General features: G+C 49.1%; 5 protein-coding genes across 5 annotated transcripts; 3 read left to right on the top strand and 2 right to left on the bottom strand.

The window, feature by feature from the left end:
- Positions 1-1092: 1092 nt before the first annotated feature.
- Positions 1093-2172, top strand: MAA_06832 (Transcription factor jumonji/aspartyl beta-hydroxylase; the record flags this gene model as incomplete). Its single annotated transcript, XM_007824830.1, has 3 exons — positions 1093-1340; positions 1381-1724; positions 1781-2172. The coding sequence occupies 3 exons, from the start codon at positions 1093-1095 to the stop codon at positions 2170-2172; spliced, it is 984 nt and encodes a 327-aa protein (XP_007823021.1).
- A 364-nt stretch (positions 2173-2536) lies between these two features.
- MAA_06833 (AdoMet-dependent rRNA methyltransferase spb1) lies at positions 2537-5174 on the bottom strand (the record flags this gene model as incomplete). Its single annotated transcript, XM_007824831.1, has 3 exons — positions 2537-3093; positions 3154-4951; positions 5007-5174. 3 exons carry the CDS (start codon positions 5172-5174, stop codon positions 2537-2539), a joined length of 2523 nt encoding a protein of 840 aa, XP_007823022.1.
- Positions 5175-5567: 393 nt separating this feature from the next.
- On the top strand, positions 5568-8472 carry MAA_06834 (dynamin family protein; the record flags this gene model as incomplete). Its single annotated transcript, XM_007824832.1, has 3 exons — positions 5568-5865; positions 5933-7957; positions 8033-8472. The coding sequence occupies 3 exons, from the start codon at positions 5568-5570 to the stop codon at positions 8470-8472; spliced, it is 2763 nt and encodes a 920-aa protein (XP_007823023.1).
- A 462-nt stretch (positions 8473-8934) lies between these two features.
- Positions 8935-10399, bottom strand: MAA_11269 (involucrin repeat protein; the record flags this gene model as incomplete). Its single annotated transcript, XM_011413249.1, has 2 exons — positions 8935-10050; positions 10097-10399. The coding sequence occupies 2 exons, from the start codon at positions 10397-10399 to the stop codon at positions 8935-8937; spliced, it is 1419 nt and encodes a 472-aa protein (XP_011411551.1).
- A 936-nt stretch (positions 10400-11335) lies between these two features.
- On the top strand, positions 11336-12352 carry MAA_06835 (uncharacterized protein; the record flags this gene model as incomplete). Its single annotated transcript, XM_007824833.1, has 1 exon — positions 11336-12352. The coding sequence occupies one exon, from the start codon at positions 11336-11338 to the stop codon at positions 12350-12352; it is 1017 nt and encodes a 338-aa protein (XP_007823024.1).
- Between the last annotated feature and the right edge of the window lie 109 nt (positions 12353-12461).

Consider the following 12461-nt stretch of genomic DNA (forward strand, 5'->3'; position numbering starts at 1 on the left):
GGATTTGAGGCTGGCATGCGGCACGCGACAGCGGCATTGACGTGCCGTCGTTTCTGATGTAGATGGATTGTGAAAACCCAGGACTAAACAGTCGCATACGGAGTACTGCGCTGTCATAAGTCTCGGTTAATAGGAGGACGAAGCCCTTACGCCTTATTCTGACGTAGTCGCGGTAGTATTTTACACATGCTGTCAGTCAGCCCTGGTTCGTCTGAAACTGACAAGGGCAATGCACTTGGGCTCGACCTGGAGGCATGCAGGTACAGCACAGCGCTGACAACCCGAAGGTTGAAAGAAGTCAGCAGGGGAGGGGTCAACGGGGGTTCAAATGTCACCGTACCTGCCTAAGTACTTAGAGGTACCTTAGGTAGTGCTTGGCTGACGGTTGACCTGGGTAAGTAGGTGATACATGACTCGCTGGAGGCGGAGGAAGAAATAATAGCACTTGAGGGTTTCTCGCGGATCGTCGATAATGTGTCTAAAGGTCAGATGCAACTGCACACCCCCAAGGGAGGGCTCCCAGTTGCAGCGACCAGATTTCAACCCAGAGTCCATGTGGTATCTAAACCGAAAGCGTCAAGTCCACTCGAGCGCTGCCTCCAGCTCCAATGCAACCAACCTGAAGCGTTTGGTGCCAGCTGCGGGACCTGGAACTACGGAGTGGTACAGCAACCAGACACGGATGCTACATGTACCACAGCCAGGCATTGATGAACGCCTGGCTTGGAGGCAGCGGGCAGAAAGAACTTTAAGCGACATCGAGTGTTATCAGTTGATACAACACTGAAGTCACGTCTGGTAACTACAATGTACATGTACCCAAAAATGTACCAGGGCACGAAGCTGGTAGTACTTCTAAACCACCAGGGTACCGGGCAGCCCAGCCCCCAGCCCCCACTGGGCAAGCTTGAACAATGGATCCCACGAAAACACGACCACGATATTATAGTACTACCATCCTGTATTATAAGTAAGTACTTTATCAAGCTGTAGGCTGCGATAAATGTCTGTGCGAAGTCGCGACTAGGAATTGCATCTTCTTGTACATTGTCAAGTTCAGATTCATCATAACGCGGCACACTAGAGCGCATCATGACCTCACAAATTGAGCCTGCGCTCAGAGATGTGATTTCGACATTCAACGAACTCAACAGTTCCACCATCGAGGAGCTTGATTCGGAACCCAGTCCCTTGGAGTTTATGCGTTTTGTCTCTAGAAATTCGCCTTTCGTGATACGGGGAGCGGCATCATCGTGGAAAGCTACAAGGCAATGGAGCTCGACATACCTCAGATCAGCCCTGGCTGGGCAGACTGTCAATGTTGCCGTTACCCCTCACGGGTTCGTATAGCCCTCTTTTGTTGCTTATTCTTCTCTCCAGCTGGCTCTTTGCGAATGGCCATGGAATCCATGCCAAATGCTCACACTTTTTACACTATAAACGGAATGGGGTTCGTCCTAACCAAGCTTCCAGCAATGCCGATGCGCCTACGTATTCGCCAAAAGATGGAGTGACCGTTCTAGCAAAGCCTCACGAGGAATCTCAAATGTTTGATGATTTCCTTACATACCTTATGCAGCAGGAAACGGACAAAACTTTCCCGGAGGATTCAGAGGTGCGATATGCACAAACACGTCAGTCTCTCTGTCTTCCTATTCTGCCAGCTATCCTGCCCTTCCAGGCAGGAGGTAGTACAACATCGTCCCATGATCGTCGGCTGATGTGTGAGGGTTATCAGAAAATGACAATTTTAGAGACGAGTACTCTTGCTTGTTCCCAGACGCCCAGAAAGACATTCCATTCGCCCGCATCGCACTTCAGAGGAGCCCTGACGCAGTAAATTTGTGGATAGGAAACTCCCGGTCTGTAACAGCAACTCATAAAGATAACTTTGAGAACATATTTGTGCAAGTAATTGGCAGGAAACACTTCGTCCTGTTACCGCCAATCTGTCACCCTTGCATGAATGAGGCTTTGCTTACTCCGGCTACCTATGTGCGCGACGAGACGGGCCTCTCTATTCGCGTTGATGAAGGGGCTGACCTCGTCCCTTTTGTGACTTGGGACCCAGACGATCCGCAGACAAATTCTACTGCCTTCTCTAGGTTTGCACAGCCTATGCGAGTTACTCTTAACCCCGGAGACATGTTGTATCTACCAGCTATGTGGTGAGTCTTCCGCCTTATTTTTGGCTGCAGGAACTAAGGGTTTTGTCAATCACAAGGTATCACAAAGTCAGTCAATCTAGTATACCGGGTGGAGAAGGGTTTGTCGTTGCCATAAATTACTGGTCAGTCAAAAGTTCAAAAGTTCCAGCGTTATACATGCACGACCTCATGATTAGCTTTTCTAACGTGGGAGTCTTGAAAGGTACGACATGGAGTTCAGTGGACCGACCTACCCCATGGTCGCTCTTGTTCAGACCCTGGCAAACGGTATACTTCGTAAACCAAAGGACATGGACTGAGCAGCAAAGACTTAACATAGATTCGCTGATTATGCAAGATGCACATTCCTAACCATTCCGTCCCCCTTTTCACCTTTTCTTCTTCTGAGAAATCCTCTTTTGTGCTCTCAACTCTTTCTTCATCCTAGGATCAACCATGCGATAGCGCCCCCTGACACCCTTTGGTCTGCCCTGAACTCCCCTATTCAAGCCGCGGGCGACCACCAGCTTGGCCGGTTGTGTAGGCTTCTTGCGAGCAGCTTTGCTCAACAATTTGGCTATACTCTCCGCCTTTTCTTTTTCCGTCATTCCTTCATCATTGGCGAGCATGTCGGACTTCTTTTTAAGCTTCTCCAGCTTTTGAGCAGCCTTAAGCTTCTTTCTTGCCTTTGCTTCCCGAACCTTCTTGATCGGTCGTGCATTGAAGGCCCGAAGCTTCTCCTTGATGGCATTTGCAGCTGCTTTGGTAATGGGCTTGTGCGGTTTATCGTGTTTGCCTTCATCATCAATGAACCACTCTGGCAATCCCTCCCTGTCGCGGAATGCATGCTTATTGAAGCCGTCATCAATTGCGTCATGACTCGTCTTCTGACCAGAAGCAAGTTGATGAGCTAGTGTCATTGCTTCGGCAGTGATTATGTCGATATCTAAGGCAAAAGTGTCAGCTATTATGTTTGAATGTGCAAAATTGGGGTTATTCATCATACCAAGTTTCCCATCTGGAAGGCGCTTGTCTTCCTCCCAGTCATCAGCATTATTGCTTTTGACAACCTCAAAATCATTATCCTCGTCGTCATTATGTTCCTGCGAGTGAGTTTGGTTGGTCTGGGTCTGAGATTGCACTGCTTTCTTGCTACTAGCATGTGCTCCATTCAGCTGTTTATTCTTGGAAGATTGGCCGTTCACAGCAAGTTTCTCGGCAAAATTGTTGCCAATTATGTCAACATCCTTCTCGCTGGTAGTGAAGTCTTTGAAAATGTCCTGACTGAAGAACGCTGCGGCTCGCTTAGATAACCCGTCTGATGATGGTGCGCTGTCATCGAGATCCGTCAAAAGGCTTCTTGCTGGTTCGTCTTCCTCGTCGTCTGAAGAGTCATCCTCCTCCTCCTCAAGCTCACTTGAATCTGATTTCTCTGCATCCTCGTCCGCGGACAGACCCTCCCATTCGTCATCGGGACGTTCTTCTCTGGCTTTTTTGGCACGATATTTGGCGTCGGCTTCAGCCTTCCGCTCACGATAGTTTTCGTACATGGAATCAAGTTCTCGCTCCAGGAAATCTTCCTCATCGTCGTTTTCGTTTTCACCTCCATCAGATTCTTCAGCAACGTTCTGGGCTGCTACCGGAGTTTGACCTGGAACGACTACCATCTTGCCACGATTCAATCTGCGTAATGCGCCTGACTTATCCGCAGACTTCAAAGAAAACATGGCACCCTCTCCAATTGGTCCGGATTCCTCCATACCAATGTCCATTGGAGCAACCATGTTGAGCTGCATACGGACAATCTCGCGTTGTTTTTTCTCATTTTCTTTGCGTCGTTCTCGTTTCTTCTTTGAGTTCTCTTTATCCTTCATACTTTGCAATTCTTCCTGGAGGCGAAGTTCCTCGTCCATTGATTCGACCTCAACCACCTCCTCCCCGATCGCAGCTTCCTCCTGGTCCTTCTCCTTTGTTGAAAATCCGAAGATACCCCTCGCCTTAAGCCTCCACTTCAAGAGTAGTTTGAAGTCTTTCCGGCCCAGAACTTTCAGGTCTTGGCAACACTGTCTGATCTCTTCAGTAGTTTCGGGGAGTTTGTCCAATGCGGCCAAGGCTATATCGCCACCGCGCGGCTGCGAAAATGTAAGCTTATTACAAGACCCGAGAATAGCGATTGGATCAGTGGTTTGAATGAATTCGCTAGCAGGAACTTCCTTATACAGGATATAATCGCCTTCGTCATAGCCTTCTCGTTTTCTCTTCTTGACTTCAGGATTATATACTTTGGCCTCGTTGTTTGGCGTCGCTCCGGTAAGCTCCGCGAAAACATAGCGAGGGTCGAGAAACCGGGGGTCGATGCGCTTGGGAGCTTTAAATCCTCTGCAAACGACGAAAATTTCGGCAGAAACATTTCGAGAGGAAGGCGGCTTCGTGGCTTCGACTTTCGTAAACAGCTGGTTGAGCACCCATAACAATGGGTTATAGTCCTTAGATCGGAAAACCTTGGTGACAAATGTGCCACCTTCAACTAGAAACTCGGTCGCCAACTTCATAGACTGCAAAGCAAGCTCTGCTTGGTTAAACGAGTCCTGAGCCCATGCCGTACCGACATTCGGTGCACCATCGTGCAATACAGTGTCTGCTTTCCATGTTTTCAGATGTTGTCGAATAGTAGCACGACAATTCTCGGTCGTAATATCGCTCTGGAAAGTTATGACTCTGGGTATTGGCTTGATTGGTGCAAGGTCGACACCAACTATCAAGCTATTCATCGGCATTACCTCAGCAGCAACTTGACACCACGACTAGTGGCGAGAGTCAGCTAGCAGGTCTCGATTGAGAGTAATTTAGAAAACTTACGCCGGGTGCAGCGCAAAGATCCAGAAGGACCTTGCTCTTCTCCAAGAATCCATACTTCTTGTTCAACTGAATAAGTTTGAAAGCCGCTCGGGCACGATATCCTTTCTCCTTGGCAAGCTTATACCACTTGTCAAGACGGCCCTTGCCGTGCTTCTTCTGAATCGCCATAATGGCGGACGACCAATGAATGAAAATAAACAGCAGATAGGCCTTGTCAACCCGCGCTGTCGAAGCCAGAAATTTTGAAGCAAAAGTTGCTGATAAAGATCGGTCACGTGCTGATAACGAAAATAGTGGGGTGGCTCGTGGCTTTGTGCTCCACTCTTTTGTTCCAGGACTTTAGTGGGATGATTGGTGGCGCGTGTTGTTGTGACCTCAGGAGCCAGAACTCCCATGGCACTATGGCTAATCCTAACTCTTGGCAGATATTGAATTCGCAACTTACATTACTAATTCTTGAACGCTTTCCTCCAGACTCGAATCGGCCTTCTGGCTTCAAGGTCCCGTTCAGGGCCGTATGCACAACTGCATATTTGCTCTCAACAAACTACTCTCATTACAATGAGTTCACGGGTTCTTGCTGCGGGCTTGCGGCCTGTGACGCGACGTGCATTCGTCAGTGTCAACCGACAACTACACCGATTCCCTAACGGGGGGCTGTTGCGAGCAGACTCATCCATCCGAGCGACCAGAAAGCGCATGTGGTTTGGTGGCAACTCGTTTCATAATGCTGTCATTGCTAGGAATGCCTCGTTTGCCCGTTTCTTACCTAAGCTAGTTGTCAAGTTCGCTAGAATACCAGCAATGTTTGGTGGCTTGGCAATCGGTGCTTTTGCTTGGGTTCAATATCAAGCAAATCGTATGTCGCTATAATACATCGTCGGCATTTTTAGCTTTATTCTCGAGACTATTCTAACTCTTTGCAGAGGCCAGCACTTATGCTATCGAGCTTTTCAATACGACAAAAGATACCGTAACGTCGACGGCGACAAGCTTATTCGACACCGCGAAGGATGTTGCTGCTCAAACTCGGCAAGGCTGGGAAAACACGAAGGAGCAGGTCGAGACGCCAGAATGGTTAAAACGGATGCTCAGAATCCATGAAGATATCGGCACCGGAGGCAACGGCGGAGCGGGTGGCGGGGGCGGGCCAAAACAGAGCAGAACAGGTACTGGGGTGGCTGCTGCTGCGTCTGCGGCAGCCTATGGCTACGAGAAGACTTCAGAAAACGATGCTCGAGATTCAGAGGAGGTTGCGAGAGATGACCAGATGATGGTTCTCACGAAGAAGATGATCGAGATCAGAAGTATGCTGCAAAAAGTTGGGCAGTCCAGCTCGTTGACACTTCCATCCATCGTCGTCATCGGTTCACAGTCGTCGGGGAAGAGCTCTGTTCTGGAGGCGATTGTTGGACACGAATTTCTTCCAAAGGGCTCGAATATGGTTACTCGCAGACCAATCGAGCTCACGCTAGTGAACACGCCTGCGTCAGAGGACGAGTACGGAGAGTTCCCGGACCTCGGTTTAAGACGTATTTCAGATTTTTCATCCATCCAAAGAACGCTGACGGAACTCAACATGGCAGTATCAGACGCCGACTGTGTGTCTGATGATCCTATCCATCTTACTATCTATTCGCCCAACGTCCCCGACTTGTCTCTGATTGACTTACCTGGTTACATCCAAGTTGTTGGGCAAAACCAACCACTTCAATTGAAGCAGAAGATCTCGGAACTATGTGATAAATACATTCAGCCGCCAAATGTGATTCTAGCCATCTCAGCAGCCGATGTGGATCTCGCCAATTCAACCGCCTTGAGGGCATCTCGCCGAGTAGACCCAAGAGGCGAGCGAACTATTGGCGTCGTCACCAAGATGGACCTAGTTGACCCTACTCGCGGCGCCGCCATTCTAAATGACAGACAATACCCACTTCGACTAGGCTACGTTGGGGTCGTCTCCAAAGCACCGTCTTCCCAAGGATTGTTCAAGATGGGTCCAGCCAATTTAATGTCATCGATAGCCAAACACGAGAACAGCTACTTTTCATCTCACCCCCTTGAGTTTGGCCCGGATGCCGGTGTCAATGTCGGCACCATAACATTACGCAAAAAGTTGATGCATGTCCTTGAGCAAACCATGTCATCCAGCTTACAAAGCACGAGTGACGCTATCCGGCAGGAGCTTGAAGAGGCGACATACGAATTTAAAGTACAATACAACGATCGGCCGCTATCCGCAGAGTCGTATCTCGCTGAGAGTTTAGACGCTTTCAAGCACTCTTTCAAGCAGTTTACAGAAGAGTTCGGTCGGCCGCAAATGCGCGAACTGCTAAAAAGCGAACTTGACCAGAAAGTCTTGGATCTTTTAGCAGCCAGATACTGGAACAAACCTATCACAGATCTGTCTCAGGCTCAAGTAGAGCCTGACCATATCTCAGATCTTCCGAAAGCGGAAGCTTCCTCGCTGTACTGGCACCGGCAGCTTGATGCATCAGCCTCAGCACTCACCAAGCTCGGTGTTGGGCGTCTCGCCACGACGGTAGTATCCTCCTCTTTGCAGGACCACGTTGACCAGCTACTCAATAATTCTAATTTTGCAACACATCCTTTCGCTCGCCAAGCCATATTAGAGGCAGCATCAACCATTCTCAACGAAAGGTTCTACAGTACCAGCGATCAAGTAGAAAATTGTATTAAGCCGTTCAAATTTGAGATTGACATCGAGGAACGCGAATGGGCCCAGGGCCGGCAACACGTAGGAGACGTGTTGAAGAAGGAGCTACAAGACTGTGAAGCTGCCTTGGGCGGACTTGAGTCATCCATTGGCGGTCGAAGAAAGTTAAAGGAAGTGATGAATTTTGTTGATAAGGCCAGGAAAGGCGATATTGTCGTAGAAGGCGATGGTCGAAGCGGCGCCGGCGGTTTTAGCGCTGCACTGCTCGCCAAAGGTATGTTGCTCCTCTTCATCGCTCTATCCCAAAGCACCTGCGACAATTGTAGACTTGAAGTCTAATCGGAAACAGGGCGTGAGGCGGTATTCCTTCGTGATCGTGCAGACATCATCAAGATGCGACTCATGGCTGTCAAGTCCAAACAATGCGCATCTGTCAAGAACAAGTACTATTGCCCTGAGGTGTTCTTGGATTCTGCAGCATCAAAACTAGCTTCTACAGCTGTGCTTTTCATCAATGTAGAATTGCTCTCTGAATTTTACTATAACTTCCCTCGAGAGCTAGACCTTCGTCTCGGTCGCCATCTAACCGAAGAAGAAGTTGAAAGATTTGCCAAGGAGGACCCCAAGATTCGGCGCCACCTGGAGGTTATTCGCAGAAAAGAGCTTTTGGAGCTTGTTCTTGAGAAAATGGACAGCTTAAAGCAACTAGAGGGCAGAGAACGTGAACGATTGACTGACGGACGAAGACATGGCGGACAGAGGCAGCGTGGTAGATGGGGTCTGTTTTAATTGTGTCAAGCCACGGATCATGCAACCATGGTAGGTGGCACTAGGAATACGGGCTTCGGGAATTCTGAGTTGTATGCGAAATGCAACGAGTTTTATCTCCATCCATTACTGTCTTCTATGAGTTTTTGGCATCCGCCGGTAATCATTTTCTGGGCGGCAGGCTCTCTCTCTCTATTATCTTTTTTCTTTCTGTCTTGTTACTTATATACACGGTTTGTAGACTACATGCAGATGGCACAATGTCGGCCTCCGGAAGCAAGGATACCCTTCTCATATACTATGTACATCGAAGCTACATTCATCGGTGCCCAGTGTTTCGGTTCCGAGTCGTGATGTGTCATCTAGGCAACGCGGTAGAAATGAAAAAGGGAAATAGCTACTACTAGCTTGACGCTATTATGTCGCGTCGCCTTTTAAATTCATAACATACTAAAAGCAATCGCAAGGGATCTAATCGGATAGTTACAGGACTACTGAAGAGCTTGCATCAGGGTGAATTTGCAACGTAACCTCCCATCGTGTATTCCCGCCCACGCCGTATCCTTCTCCAAGCCTGTTTTGGATCAATGATGATACTCGGTTCCGCAACTTGCTAACTGCTACCTCATCGCAACCCCTCACAACGCTCACCTTTAGATTAGCCATGCAAAGACCGTAGTGAACCTGCCAGAATTGGGACTCCTCAACTCGGGTTATCGTAGTGTCTGACTCAATTTCCCTCAACACGGCCGTGACTCCAGAGTTGCCGTTGGTTCCACCATACGACATCAACAACATCAGGCCTTGGGCAATTACCACTCGCATGCCAAGGCCGAACATGGCAACCGCAATGGCGGCGCAGATCAGTCTATCCAACCAAGTATAGAGATAAATCGAGAGTAGCGGCAGAAGCGCAACAATGATGGAAAAAAGGAGCGTCAGAAAGTGAAACGGGTTGGACAGAACGCTTGGAAGTGCGGCCAAGTACGAGACCCTCATGACCTTTGCAATGCGCGAGTGGTTTTTCAGCCCATATGCAGAGACTAGTGTGCTGATGATAGCAACGGCCGCTACAAGATCAATAGAAGTTGCAGATATGCGGTCATGGCCATGCTCGTGGTGTGCCTCGTGATTTCCCAAAGTCTCCAGGAAATGCTTCAGATTGTGCGAGACGAGATCAAACCCTCCAAAGAGGAGGAATATGGACATGGCGAATCCAGCGAGTACTTCGACTCTCTCTAGCCCAAAGGGATGGCGAATGCTACTGCGTCGCCAAACTTCAAAATTTCCTAATACTTCCACCGCAACACATACAGCAGCGCTGCCAGCGTCAAAGAAGACCAAGTGAGATAAAGCCATTGCAGAAAGCGATCCTTCAGATCTGAAGAAGATAAAGGTGGCGACTGCCAGATGGCACATGCTCCAATAAAGTCTCGTGCGTTGTTCTTTGTGCATACTCTTCCATGCTTCTACTAGTGTCGGTATGGGTAACGAAGCTGGGAGAACAGGAGGCGGTCTCGGCGGCGGTTCTTGGAATATTTGATGTTGTGCTGAGATACTGCTATGCTTATACCTGTGGCCACGACGCTGGCCAATATTCTGCACCGATTTTCAGAGTTAGTCATCATTTCAAAAACAATATTACTACTTTGCAAAGTAGAATGGGGGCACAGGAGGCGCGGGATACCGATTTAACAGGCGACGTAGATATCACCTGAGTTTGGAAATTGAATGGGTTATGGGGAACACCAGTAGAGGTAATATCTACTGGTTGGGTTTCAGACGTCATAGCCGCCGAAGGCGCGAGAAGGCGTGATTCGAGTTGCCGCGTCTGATTGTCAGGTTCCCCCGCACTCCCAGAATCAGTATCGTCTACCAATACCGTAGGCGGAAGATCAATTCGAGGAGTAGACGACGGGTTGTAATGCTCGGCTTTGAACGACTCCATAAGCTCCGGTTGTGTTGATCTCATCTGACTCTGTCGCAGGATACTCTTGTTGTACGAGGTTATAATGTTAAAACAGCATGTCTTTTAGAGTAATAATGGCGAGTACTTTCGGTAACGCTATTGGCAAACGTCGACGGTCTGGCTTGCTCTTTCTACAGATACACTGCAAGTATCCTTGGCATTAAAGTCGAGGTTAGGCTACCTAGGTAGGTTGGGAGGAACGGTTCGTCGTGGGAGGTTATGCTACTCGTTGTGGCTGTCATTGACGTGATCTCGAAAGGCCACGACGAAAGTTCGGTGGAGTGACGAGGAAATGTACTTGCGCACTATCACAGAACAGATCAAGCTTCGCGGCATTGCTAATGCAGGGGATGTGACCAGTCCTCCCCCTGTGCTGAGTAAAGTATATACCTAGGTAGGTACCTGATACTTATGTGAAGTACTATTATCTGTGTGCAAGCGCTCTGTACTCAGTACTAAATACTCGCGCCTAAGCCGGTAAGTTGCGCTAAGGGGCTTATTTGGCTCAAGTAGCGAAGTATTGGTAGTACTGGCCGTATATGGTCTGTGCGGGCTTGGCACCACCTGTTGGGCCACGGCAGACAAGGCATGCGCCTCCGGCCAACATTTGACCATTGAGATGCGGCGCAGTAAAGTTCAAATGTTCCATGTCGCATTTTTGTCTTGTCGAGTACTTAGATATATTGCCTTTTTCTAGCAGCGCCCTGCAACGCATTTCAGCTGTCTCGCTGCCTTGAACGACCTGACACTTGGTCTTGTCTTCGACCACGATCAATCTGTCAAAGCAGCGAACCTGCGCGGAAACCGGTCCTGCCGACGAGTGTGTACGGCTATTCTCAAATAAAAATCCCGAAAGACTTCCTGGTCCTGCAAAATAACGTTGTCAAAAGAGCAGCGTGGCCATCGTTACGCGCAATGGACAATGACACGAGCGACGCCGTGCAACACGGCGAGCAACAGTCAACATCAGTCCATCGACGGACACCTTCTGGTTCCGGAATTCTATCAAAATTTCCTTTCATGAGAACATCTGCAGAAATCAAGACACGCCTAGACATCGAAGAAGAAGATACAATAAACTCAGTGGCCACCGCGCCGTCGTCACTCGCTCCCTTGACGCAGCTGCAAAAGACTCGGCGTCGACGAGGCTCCCTTAGAAAGGCAGCCCTTCTCGGTCGCGGTGCACAGCGTGAGAAAAAGGAGACTAAGCTATTGAAGATTGACACCTCGCATACTGCTGCATTTGGAGCGGGAGTGATTGGGGCATCGTCGTCCTCTACCGCCACTGAACGAGACGCCCTGGGCCTTAAGACATCCGATTTCACGCTTCACACGGTATCAACGGATATGTCTCTTCAGAACTCGGCGACTTCCAACCAGTCAGGAGTGAATGCAATAGCTAACGGAGGTCACGGCGAACAGGATACAGAGCGACGCAACTCTTATAACTCAACAACGGATGAGGAGGATGTACTACACATTTCCCACAATCAAGGCCCTCCACTCTCCACCTTGTCTGTGTCATCCGGATCTGAATCCTATTATACGAACCGAACAACTGCCCCCCGCCGCAGATCATTCCAACAAACGAAGTCTCCACTATCCTACAGTGGCATTTCTACAACAGCTCTCCCTCATCCAGACTCTGATTGGGATTATTCAGAAACTGAGTGGTGGGGGTGGGTTGTCCTTACTGTGACCTGGTTCGTCTTCGTCATTGGCATGGGATCGTGCTTGAATGTTTGGACTTGGGCGTGGGACGTTGGCAAAACACCGTACGCACCTCCTGAACTTGAAAATGACGAGACTCTACCAATAGTCGGGTATTATCCAGCGCTCATCATATTGACGGGTGTCATGGCTTGGGTTTGGGTTGTAGTCGCTTGGGTGGGAATGAAGTACTTTCGGCATGCCAAAATTAGTGGTGATTGAATCGATCTCAGAAAACCAGCCGTGTTTGACCATATCTTCTAGCGCCGAGCTACTTACACAGTGTGTTGTGGTGGCCTCTTCGATCACCCATCCGGCGGCTTCATCCAGA

This window comes from Metarhizium robertsii (assembly GCF_000187425.2).
Source record: "Metarhizium robertsii ARSEF 23 chromosome Unknown MAA_Scf_5, whole genome shotgun sequence".
NCBI lineage: Eukaryota > Fungi > Ascomycota > Sordariomycetes > Hypocreales > Clavicipitaceae > Metarhizium > Metarhizium robertsii.